Source organism: Trachypithecus francoisi, unplaced genomic scaffold (assembly GCF_009764315.1).
Source record: "Trachypithecus francoisi isolate TF-2019V2 unplaced genomic scaffold, Tfra_2.0 Lachesis_group6, whole genome shotgun sequence".
NCBI classification, from domain to species: domain Eukaryota; kingdom Metazoa; phylum Chordata; class Mammalia; order Primates; family Cercopithecidae; genus Trachypithecus; species Trachypithecus francoisi.
In genome coordinates this window covers 33,910,275-33,923,157 of record NW_022681471.1, presented here as the reverse complement: position 1 = coordinate 33,923,157, position 12,883 = coordinate 33,910,275, and the positions used below count along the sequence as shown (strand labels likewise).

The 12,883-nt window shown below is 44.6% G+C and overlaps 1 protein-coding gene across 1 annotated transcript; it reads left to right on the top strand.

Annotated features, from left to right (window-relative positions):
- The first annotated feature begins 7,189 nt into the window (after positions 1-7,189).
- On the top strand, positions 7,190-9,701 carry ZCCHC12 (zinc finger CCHC-type containing 12). Its single transcript, XM_033201445.1, is given in 3 exon segments — positions 7,190-7,445; positions 7,858-8,840; positions 8,842-9,701. Coding segments are annotated over 2 exon segments (1,209 nt in total). The 5' UTR covers positions 7,190-7,445; positions 7,858-7,967; the 3' UTR covers positions 9,178-9,701.
- Positions 9,702-12,883: the final 3,182 nt, after the last annotated feature.

The window sequence follows — 12,883 nt, the reverse complement described above, 5'->3', positions numbered from 1 at the left end:
TATCTTTAATTTCCTCCACAATGTTTGCAATTTTTAGCGTAAGCTTACACTTTATTTGTTAACTTTATCATAAGTATTTTTGATGTTATTGTGAATGGAATTGTTCCTTAATTTCATTTTTAGATTGTTCATTGCTAGTGTATAGAAATACAATTAAATTTTGTATAACAATCTTGTATTTTACAATCTTGTTGAACTCATCTATTAGTTCTCATAGTTTTTCAATGGTGTCCTTAGAATTTTCCATGTACAAAATGATGTCATCTATGAATACAGATGGTTTATTTCTTCCTTTCCAATCTGGATGTCATTTATTTCATTTTATCTTGTCTAATTTCCAGGCTAGAACCCCTAGTACAATGTTGAATGGAAGTGGCAAGAGAGGACATTCTTGATGTGTTATAACATTGCTTTCTATTTCACTAATTTCTATTTATCATATCATTTTTAAATTTTATTGGGATTATTTTGTCTGCTTTTACATCTTGAGATGGACAATTAATTCATTAACTCATTAACTCATGGGTTTTCATCATTGTTTACAGATACAAGGGTGGGTTTTTTTGTTCTGTTTTGTTTTAGACACAGGGTCTGGCTATGTTGCCCAGGTTCATGTGATCTTCCTGTCTCAGCTCTTGAGTAGCTGGGACTACAGGCATGCAGCACTGTACCCAGCTCCCACAATTTTTGATATAAGTATTTCCATTATTGTTCAGCAAAAAATATTTTTAATTTCACTATCATTGTTCTTTGACTCATCAGTTATTTTAGAGTATGTATCTTGGTTTCCAAACATACTGACATTTTCCAGTTATCTTTTTATTATTGGTTTGTAACTTACTTGCATTGCAATCAGATTTTAATTCTCAGAAATTTGTTGAGGACTGCTTTCTGGCCTAACATATGGTCAAATTTTATAAGTGTGTTGTATGTGTATTCTGTAGTTGTTGGCTGCAGTATTCTATACATTGACTATTAGTTCGTTATTAATAACATTGTTCAAAAATTCTATATCCTTAGAGACATTTTTTGTCTCCTTGATCAACTACTGAGAGAGGTGTGGTAACACTTCCATTCTAATGTTATATTTGCTTATTTCTACTTTAGCAAATTAATTTTTCATTTATATACTTCAAGGCTTGTTATCAGTGCGTAATCATTCAAATTTGCTAAACTCCTGGTGAGTTGAAACTTTTATCATAATAAAATCACCTTCTGTATCTCTCATAATGCTTTTTGCTTTTAAGTATATTGTGTCTGCTATGAATATAGCTATACAAGTTTTCTATCTGTTATATATTATTTGTATGATTTATCTGGCTCCATGTTTTTACTATCAACCTACCTGTACCCTTATATTTTGGATTTGTCTCTTTCAACAGCATGTAGTTGTGTTTATTAATCCATTGATAATATTTAAATTTGAGCATTTAGCTCTTAAAATCTTTTATGTTTTGTAACTTAAAAAATCCTTTTATTGATACATACTATTATACATATTTATGGGATACATGGATCTTTTGATACATGAATACATATTTAATGATCCAGGATAATTAGGATACCTATCACCTTGAACATTGTCATTTCTTTGTGTTGGGAACATTTCAAATTTCTCTTCTAGCTATTTTGAAATATACAACATATTGTTTTTAATGTGGTCACCCTATTGTGCTATTGAACACTATAACATATTATTTTAATCTAAGCCATTAACTGATCTCTCTTCAACCCTCCCCACCACACACACCCTTCCTAGCCTCTGGTAACAATCATTCTACTCTCTACCTCTGTGAGATACACTTTTTTAGCCCCCACAGATGAATGAGAACATGCAATTTTTATCTTTCTGTGCCTGGCTTATTTCAGTTAACATAATGACTTCCGGTTCCATACATGTTGCTGCAAATGATGGGATTTTATTCTTTTGTTATGGCTAAATAGTATTCCATTGTGTATATATACTCCACTTTCGTTATCCATTCATCCATTGATGGACATTTAGGTTGATTTCATATCTTGGCTATTGTGAATAGTGCTGTAATAAAACTGGGGGTGCAGGTATTCATTCAATACACTGATTTCATTTCCTTTGGCTATATATCATATGATTTCTGGATGGTATGATAGCTCTATTTTTCGTTTCCTGAGGAACCTCCCAGCTGCTCTCCATAGTGGCTGTACTAATTTACATTCTCAGCAACAGTGTATAAGAGTTTTCTTTTCTCTGCATCCTTGCCACAATTTTTAATTTTTGTCTTTTGATAATAGCCATGCTAACTGGGGTCACTGTGGTTTAGATTTGCATTTCCCTGATGATTAGTTGAGCATTTTTTCATATTTCTTGGCCATTTGTATGTCTTTGCTTGAGAAATGTCTGTTCAGATCCTTTGCTCACTTTTAAATGGGATTACTTGGTTTTTTTGATGTTGTGGATCATAAACATTAATAAAATTATTCATATATTTGAGTTTAAGCTATACTTTTATTTTGTGCTTTATTCATCCCATTTATATTTCTTTCTTGATTTTAAAAAAATTGAAAAATTTTGTGTTGATTATTCAACTTTTCCCCTCCCCTATCAATAGCTTGGAAATTACATCTTGTTGCTATTATTTTTAATAGTCACATACTATTAATTACTAGATATATAATTACCTTATCAGAATGTAAATTTAATAAATACCTAAATAACTTCCAATATGATACCAGCCCCTTAGAAAAGTTGAAATCCATTTAAGCCCTTCTGACATTTTTTCTGATTGTATGATACATTGTTTATTTTTAAAAAGGAGAATAAATGTTTTTCTGATTTTTTCTTCTGCCAATGTTCTCTTACATTGCCCACGTACTACCACTTTCTTTGCTCTTCATTCCTTCCTGTATTTATTTCTTTTAAGGTCATGTTCCTCCTGAAGAACATACTTCAGAATTTCCATTAGCTTGGTTTGCTGGTTACAAAATCTCTGTTTTGTTTGTCTAAAAATAACTATTTTATCCTCTTTTTGAAAACTTTTGTGAGTGATGCTACCTTTAGAATGCCAGGTTAATATGTGCAGCATCTCCCATAAGCACCCCCATCCAGTCTATGATATCTCTGAGCCAAAGCCCGAGTTTGAAGTGACCATATGCTCTCAGAAACCTTGGTGGAATAACAATGCTATCTGAATAGGTTTGATGAGGCACTTATATGAGATAAGGATGGAAAATTCCTGGCACAGAGGTTGAAGGCAACAAAAGGGAGTTATTATTTTTAACTGAAGGCATTGGCTCTGAACCTTCAGGATTTGAAGGGGTTTTTTTGGGTGTGTTTTTTTTGGCAATTGGAAAATGAAATGTGGTCTCCTTAGAACCACCAGAGCTAGAATTCTTGTAACTGGAAGCCCCTACCCCCAACCCTCTCCTATAATACGAGGCCAGAGATACGGTATGCTCTGTATCCAACTGGAGCCAGTTTAGCAAATGGTCCTCCAAGCCCTATATGAAGAGACTTCTGCTTGGTTCTGAGACCCAACCAGGCACCTTTACACAATCAAAATTTTTTGCACAGCTCTGAGATACAGTCTTCGTCCTTTCTGATGCCACCAGGTCCAACTGAAGAACACCTGATTTGGCGATAAAGCCAATTTAAATGCAGAACAAGATTCTGCTTAGAGGCCAGGGTCAGATGTCATAGTATTGGGGAGCAGAAGAAGAGTCTGAAGAAAACCCCTAAGCTGTTACCAGCATCACCCCCGACTGTGTGAAGTAAGCAACCTGCCTTCTCTGCACCTCCAAAATCCTCCACCCACCACCACCACCATTCCAGTGTTCCATCCACAAGAGAAGGTCATGCCCCTGAGATGAAGTGCTTTGTCTTTAAATGTAGATTGTTTACTCCAAAGAATTCTAGGTATTGGAGTTGGAATAAGAAGAGAAAGAAGCAGGTAAAGTACCTTGGCAGGCTGAAGTGAACCTAACAGCAGCTGAAAGGCATCAGACTGTTCACTCACTTCCAAACACCAGGAGTCAAGAACAAGCAACTCCTTTGCACTTGGGCATCCAAGTGCACGTGGTCTTGACCCCGCAAAGTTCCCACAGGAGTCTCTTAACCACACTTTACATGAGAGAAGGAAGGCTTGCTTTCCCAGAACCAGAAGTAAGGGAAAATGGAGTGCTGCAGGCTGAATTATGTTCTCCCCAAATTCACTGTAGTCCTAACCCTCAGTACCTTAGAGTGTGACTGTATTTAAAGACAGGGCCTTTAAAGAGGTAAATAAGGTAAAAATGAGGCCCTTAGGGTGGGCCCCAATCTGACTTGTGTCCTTATCAGAAGAGGAAATTTGGACACACTGAGAGACCCCAGGGGCACATATGCATAGAGAGGATGGCCATGAAAAGATTTAGCAAGAGAGCAGCCATGTGCAAACCAAGGAGAGAAGCCTCAGGAGAAACCAACCTTGCTGGCACCTTGAGTTGGACTTCCCACCTTCAGAACTATAAGCAATACATTTCTGTTGTTTTAAACCCCACCCAGTCTATGGTATTTTGCTATAGCATCCCAAACAGACTAAGACAGCACTGTAACAAATTATCACAAACTTGGCTTAAAACAAGAGAAGTTTAATTTCTCACAGTTCTAGAAGCCAGAAGCTTAACATCAGTTTATCTGGGCTGAATTCAAGGTGTCAGTAGGACTGTGCTTTATTCCTTGCCTCTTCCAGTTTCTGGTGGCTGCTAGTATTCCTTTGCTTATGGCCACATTACTAATCTCTGGTCATTGCCTTCTCAGTGCACCGACTCTCCCTCTCTTATAAGGGCACTTGTGATTTAGATTTCAGTCTGCCCGGAAAATTAAGTCAAAAAGCCTTAACTTAATCACACCTGCAAAGACCGTTTTACTTTATAAGGTAACATTTACAGGTTTCAGGGATTAGGACTTGATACATTTGGGTGGCCATTATTTAGCTTCACACAGAGTCCAAAATCTTTGCATACAATTTCAGGAAGATCATGGATTCCAGGTAGGCACATCTGGTCAGGAGTTGCATTTCACCACAGATACCTGTGGACAGATATTGGAGACAGGCTCATTTACTTGTTCACAAACCTCGCTACACCTCAGAACCAACCGCAGGGCTGGTTAAAAATACTAAATCAACCCAAATGTCCATCAGTGACAGACTGGATTAAGAAAATGTGGCACATATACACCATGGAATACTATGCAGCCATAAAAAGGATGAATTCATGTCCTTTGTAGGGACATGGATGCAGCTGGAAACCATCATTCTCAGCAAACTATCGCAAGAACAGAAAACCAAATACCGCATGTTCTCACTCATAGGTGGGAACTGAACAATGAGATCACTTGGACACAGGAAGGGGATCATCACACACCGGGTCCTATTGTGGGGGGTTGAGGGATAGCATTAGGAGATATACCTAATGTAAATGACAAGTTAATGGGTGCAGCACACCAACATGGCACATGTATACATATGTAACAAACCTGCACGTTGTGCACATGTACTTAGAACTTAAAGTATAATAATAATAAAAAAAATACTAAATATAAAACCACACCCCAACCCCTAGTCCTAGTAAATCTAAATCCACCAGAGTTGGGGCCCAGAGCCTACATTTCATTTTTTTTGTTTGTTTGTTTTCTTCTTTCTTTTCTTTTCTTTTTTTTGAGACGGAGTCTCACTCCATCGCCAGGCTGGAGTGCAGAGGTGCGATCTTGGTTCACTGCAACTTCCGCCTCACAAGTTGGAGCGATTCTCTAGCCTCACCTCCCGAGTAGCTGGGATTACAGGCACGCACCACATGCCCAGCTGATTTTATTTTTTTATTTTTTTTATTTTTTATTTTTAGTAGAGACAGGGCTTCACCATGTTGGCCAGGATGGTCTCTATCTCTTGACCTCGTGATCCGTCCGCCTCGGCCTCCCAAAGTGCTGGGATTACAGGTGTGAGCCACCACGCCGGGCCAGAAGACGCATTTCTAACAAGCTCCCCCAAATGACTCTGATGTCTTGCACCCATACTTGAATGGGTATTGGTTGAGAGCCTTGTTCTCCAGCTCTCCGCTCTGTTAAATGGACGTACTGATACTTCCTTCACAATAAAAGAGATGTCTGTAAAAGCCTGTTTCCGCAATGCACTTGCTAATGCTCCTCCCGCCCCTTCCCCTCTTCCCCCTCTTTCCCCTATACCAAGGTGAAGAGCTTTTATTATTCACTTGATTTTGGACCCAGTTCGTGTTTAATGCACCTGGCCTAAGATGCAGCGTTGAGCCCAGGGAGAAGGAAGAGTTGGGGGAGGAAGAAAGAGTCGCAAATTCCCTGGTAACAGGCAGATTGGCTCCATCGGTCTAATCAAGCTGCACTTGACGCTCCGCGGGCCTGCTGCGCCCCCGCCCCCTCGGGCGAAAACTCGCCTCTGCCCAAGGCTGTGCCGGGCGTCTGCCCCCGCACTTCGCTGATTGGCCGCACTGGCCTGCTCGTCACGCTCTTTTGTCTCAGCTGGCAGAGGATAAAAGCCGCCGCGGCTGCCTTAGGAACCGCGCTGTCTCGTCTCGGCTACCCCTGGTTGGGCGGCCCTGCGAAGCAGCTCCTTCGGGCAGCCCCTGGTAGCTTAGCGGCCCAGGAGGCTTCAATTCTTTGTCCCCTGCAGGGCGGAGGAGACCAGAAGGCGAATCTACAGCTGGCGACGCGGGAGCATCAGCTGCCCACCAGTGGAGCACAGGTAAAGAAGCGGGGTGCGATTGCCCGGCGGGGAGAGGGGTGGGGGAAGACCCACCAGTACTGGGCGGCTCCCCGCTTGGAGAATCGGTGACTGCGAGGCAGGGGTAGGAGTACTCTCGTGGCCCGGCTACGCTGAGGGAGGAGGTGGGGTTCACCTGGATACTGCGGACTGGGTAGGATTTGCCTGGATTGGGGGTGTGGGGGGAGAGGCGAGGGGAGCGGCGGGGCGGGGGGGGTGTAGGAATCTCAAGCTGTTTGCTTCGAACCTCCTTTGCATCTACTCATCTCTTTCTGGGAGGAATATGTGGGTGGGTGTGTCCAACTCCTATTCCCTTTCTCCGTGGCAGGCCATCAAAGCCGCATCTGAAGTTGAATCTGTGCAGCTGATTGCAGAGCTGGTAGGCCGACGGCTTCCTGGGGGAGATGTCATGCTGGGGGTGGGGGGCTGGTCTCTGGCTTATAGTCAGGAGCGGGCAGAGAGAATTTTTCGCCTGGCAACAGCGGAGGTTGTGGGTAGCAGGATGACGGGTGAAGCGGCTTCTAACCCTTCCCTTCTCTGGCCTTCTCCGCTGTGGCGCAATCTTGAAACCTCGAGGACCCGGATCTGCGACCCCCTGTGGACAGAGGTTGACCGTACCCGGAGAGGAGCTTTCCCACCGACGGCACTGGTTGCAGAGGCTGGAAATAAAATAAAGGCGCGCTCTTGTTCAGAGTTCGTGTAAGAATCTGAGAAATAACGAGGGAGACGGGGGTGGGGGGCACTTTGAGAAGGGGGTGTGGTTGAGACCAGAGACCATGAGGTTAATGAGATCTTATTTCCACAAATCTGCGATCATTGTACTCTATTTGGAGAGCCCAATATCAGCTCCAGACACTGCTACACCTAGAATTTGAAGCAACAGTTGCCCTCCCTATTGGAGGACTGGTGGGAGGGATGGATGTGGCTGCAAAAAGCACCTTGCTAGCACGCAGGCATCGGGTAGCTCTGGGAGGTTGTAAGTGCCAGTCTCCTACAAGATTATTTTTAGGGTAGTGGGCAAATGTAAAATGTACTGCAGGATATTCAGGTAGGGAGAGAATGCAGCTGCAGCCCGCTCCCTTATTAACCAGCCCCCCTTTCTTTTTTACAGCCCCTGCTGAGATAGAAAGGCAGAGCCACCCCTCTCCTCTCCCGCCTGCAGATTAAGCTTTTCTAAAAAGTCTAGGCATCTTATATTCAGATACCCTATCGTCGTCAGTCATGGCTAGCATCATTGCACGTGTCGGTAACAGCCGGCGGCAGAACGCACCCTTGCCGCCTTGGGCCCATTCCATGCTGAGGTCCCTGGGGAGAAGTCTCGGTCCTATAATGGCCAGCATGGCAGACAGAAACATGAAGTTGTTCTCGGGGAGGGTGGTGCCAGCCCAGGGGGAAGAAACCTTTGAAAACTGGCTGACCCAAGTCAATGGAGTCCTGCCAGATTGGAGTATGTCTGAGGAGGAAAAGCTCAAGCGCTTGATGAAAACCCTTAGGGGCCCTGCCCGCGAGGTCATGCGTGTGCTTCAGGCGACCAACCCTAACCTAAGTGTGGCAGATTTCTTGCGAGCCATGAAATTGGTGTTTGGGGAGTCTGAAAGCAGTGTGACTGCCCATGGCAAATTTTTTAACACCTTACAAGCTCAAGGGGAGAAAACCTTCCTTTACGTGATCCGTTTAGAGGTGCAGCTCCAGAACGCTATTAAGGCAGGCATCATAGCTGAGAAAGATGCAAACCGGACTCGCTTGCAGCAGCTCCTTTTAGGCGGTGAGCTGAGTAGGGACCTCCGACTCAGACTTAAGGATTTTCTCAGGATGTATGCAAATGAGCAGGAGCGGCTTCCCAATTTTCTGGAGTTAATCAGAATGGTAAGGGAGGAAGAGGATTGGGATGATGCTTTTATCAGACGGAAGCGGCCAAAAAGGTCTGAGTCAATGGTGGAGAGGGCAGTCAGCCCTGTGGCATTTCAGGGCTCCCCACCGATAGTGATCGACAGTGCTGACTGCAATGTAATAGAGATAGATGATACCCTCGACGACTCCGACGAGGATGTGATTCTGGTGGAGTCTCAGGACCCTCCACTTTCATCCTGGGGTTGCCCCTCCCCTCAGAGACAGGGCCAGACCTCAGGATGAAGTGCTGGTCATTGATTCCCCCCACAGTTCCAGGGCTCAGTTTCCTTCCACCAGTGGTGGTTCTGGCTATAAGAATAATGGTCCCGGGGAGATGCGTAGAGCCAGGAAGCGAAAACACACAGTCCGCTGTTCCTATTGTGGTGAGGAGGGCCACTCAAAAGAAACCTGTGACAACGAGAGTGAAAAGGCCCAGGTTTTTGAGAATTTGATCATCACCCTGCAGGAGCTGACCCATACCGAGATGGAGAGGTCAAGAGTGTTCCCTGGCGAATACATTGACTTCTCTGAGCCACTCTAAGGGACCAGCCCCCAGGTTTCAGTGAACCCTTACCTATATTCAGCATCCAGTAGTGGGAAAACTGGGGTGGGGTGGGGCCGGGGCTTCTAACTGCATGAATTAATCCACAAAGTGGCTATCTTTGGGGTGGAGGAGAAAGGGTCTTGGATACCAGCACGTTGGAGGGAGATAGCCTGACCTCTGTCCTTGCTCCTTCTCCTGCAGCCTACGGGTCTGTTTTCTGTGTGTGCCCATTTCCTTGACAGCTTTATTTTTTGTGAAAGTGGTATAATTTATTGTTAAATCTTTGAACAATAAAAAAGTACAAAAAGTGAAGTACAAATTACCCAAATCTCTCCACCCTTATGTAATCATTGTCAACCCTTTGATGAGTGCCCTTCTAGATATTTCCCTACCTATGTACCCAGATAGATATATGTATAGATAAAAGTGATGAAATATAAGTGCTGTTCTATACTCTGTATTTTTCACCAAACAATATATGTTGTGAGCTTCTATGTCAATAAATATATATATCAGCATCTACCTTATTGTGTCTGTGCTGTTATTTTAGGAAGAAGTAAAAAAAATATATAGTAAACTGTAAAGGGGGTTGTACTCTGAGGTGGAGTTTTTAATCAACCGCATTTTGCAGATGAAAAAAAAAAATAAGAAATGGGCTGAGAATACTTCCCAAAGGTAAAAGGACAGAGTCCCCTTACCACAACTAACCTGTCCCTTCGCTCAGAGAGTCAAATTGTGACACCTACTTGTTGACAAAACACCAGTGCTTTCTTCTCTGATATACTCAGGTGTCTGACGGGACGGGGGAGTCTGGTGCTGGGGTAATAGCCCAATATGGGGATTCCAGGGGCTCCATTTCTGTTCACTTTGGGGATGGGCAGTTCTTCATCTGGGCAGATTCCTTAGATCATTGTTGCTGTTGCTGCCTCTGGACAACGTCCTGGTCACAACAAGGAATCTCTCCTGTGGGCTGACACCACCTTCTGCCCCCTCCCCAATTAAGGAAAAGAGAGCAGCCACTCACGGGAGCTCAGCATTAGCAGGCTCAGCTCCTGAGGGTGTGGAACCTCCCCCTGTAAACTCTGAAGCTATGTGCTAGAGGACACCAGCACCCCACGGACTCCAAATTAGCTTGGGAGGCACGAAAAGCAATATATTTGCTGGGCATGTGAAGGAACATGGGAATTGGAAAGCCAGGAAGCTCTGCACTCTATGTGAGCAGAGCCAAGGGCATTCATGGGAGAGGGAGAGAAAAGAGGGACCACCTCCTTGTCTCATCCTGGAGGGTGATAAAAGAGGACTTGTGTGTGACCTCAGGCCCCAAAGGTCCCTATGTTTCTTGTAGGTGCCTAGGTCCCCATTTTTGCGAGCAGGACAAGGCTGGGGAGTGGGGTGGAGATTATTGCACTTAAGACGGGTCGAGTGTGAAATCAATATGCAGATTTGGGACCCTCAGGGAGTCTGCCCTGCCATAAATAGGGGCTCCACGGAGCTGGGAGGATAGAGTATGCAGCAGTGAGTGCTGGTGTGTCGGGGAGAAGCACAGGGCTGGATAGGCAGGGGAGAGGAGAGAGTGCTGTGACCAGTCAATTCACAATTACATTGACTGGGACAGGGAGCCTGGGAGATATCATAGACCCTAGGGTTTCAAACCGGTCTCTGGGCCGTGCTGTACCAGAAATGGCTCAGGTTGAAGGTCCCATGGAGGGGTATTGGGGTTCTGATTATGTTGGCAGTTGATGGCCCACTCAGTGGGGACAAAGGGGGTTTAGGCTGAGGCCCGAGGAAGGAGTGGTAGCCAGGCACTACAAGAAGTCTTCCCTGGGATGCCATGCCAAGAACCTGGCGTGAAGTGCTTCTCTTTCCAGAAACAGGCTCTCAGCTACTCCCTGGCTTATGGCCCCTGCTCCACTCATGACCCCACCATTTGACCTTACAACCACCACCCCACTGCCCTCCTGGAGCCACATACAGCTGCTGGGGGAGGGTGTGGAGGCTCAGTCTCTTGTGCTCTGCCCAGTCTCCCTTCCCTTCTCCCCACAGCATTCAATGTTTACCTTAAGCCTCAGCCTCCTTTACCCTCATGGCCAAAAGGAGACTGGGAGGGCCCTTCTGCCTCTGACCCTTTTTATTTGAGACAGAGTCTCACTCTGTCGCCCAGGCTGGAGTGCAGTGGCACGATCTCGGCCCATCACAACCTCCGCCTCCTGGGTTCAAGTGATTCTTTTGCCTCAGCCTCCCAAGTAGCTGGTATTATAGACGAACGCCATTGTGCCTGGCTAATTTTTGTAGTTTTAGTAGAGACGGGGTTTTGCCATGTTGGCCAGGCTGGTCTTGAACTCCTAACTTCAGGTGATCCGCCCACCTCAGCCTCCCAAAGTGCTGGGATTACAGGTGTGAGCCACCGCACCAGGCCTCAGCTTCTGACCCTTTAGCTTAACAAAAACTGAGTCAGGAGCAAAGACTGAAGAAGGCCACTCCTTGCATCCTTCTGGGGCATCTCTGGGCCCCTGGAAGCAATCTCAGTCTCTCCAGAGCCAAGAGGGACTCTTTGTGCACCCCCAGATAGGAGGCAGCTCCACCTAGGCCCCCAAAGCCAAAGAAGCCCCCACACTCTCCAGCTTGCATAGAGTTTAACCCTTAATTCCTCCCTAAATCTACTCCTGGGTGATATCTACCCTTCTCATCTAGTCCAGATTCAAATATTGTTCCATTTCCTGCTTACACTTGTTGAGTGATTTGTCCAAAGACACAGATTATGCTGCTATTTCTTTCTATTACCAGGGGCGTAGAAAAATGAAAAGAAATGAATAAATCCTATCCATACCACTAACTTTCCTTTCACTGGAGTGAGCTTGGATGTCTAGTACAGACTACTGCTTTCACTGCTTTGAAAACCTGTTTTGTGACTCATCCCCTTTCACCCTCCCCCCCACTTTTTTTTTTTTTTTTAACTTTGTGTGACACTGGCTTTTAGTTTATTCAAGAAATATGCATTCTTCCTAACTGGATACCTGGGCATTCAGATCAAATGAATAGAGTTACCTAAAAGGCTGTTGGAGAATTTTGTGTCGGGTAGCCTTCATTTAAAGATACGGGCTTATTTTCTTCCTTTCTGCCTTCGTTCTCATTGGTCGCTATGAGATGAGAAATTGTTATTTCATCTTGTCAGAAGAAACCAGTCTCTGAGTGCCCTTTTACACAATCTCCTTGCTTCCTGGCATCTTGTCCCTCCGTTTCCATGACATCCCTCTCTCACAGTTCCTGTTTCCTGACCTTTTGATGCCCACTTCTCGGTCTCCTTTGCTGAATCTTCTTCTTTCTTCTTCCTGATCCTTCCATAATAGTGGTACAATAAACATAATTAACATTTTTTTTTTTTTGAGACAGAGTCTCGCTCTGTTGCCCAGGCTGGAGTGCAGTGGTGTAATCACAGCTCACTGCAGCCTTGACCTTCCCGGCTCAAGCAATTCTCCCATCTCCTGAATAGCTGGGACCACAGGTGCATGCTACCATGCCCGGCTAATTTTTAAATTTTCAGTAGAGACAGGATTTTGCCATGTTTTCCAAGCTGGAAAATTGCTATTTTTAAGAGCTTATTGTGTGCCAAACATCCTGTATCAGGCCCTTTGAAGGTGTTGGTTCCTTGAATCCTCATCTTAACCCCATATTGGTATTGCCATTTTTACATATTTTAGATGAG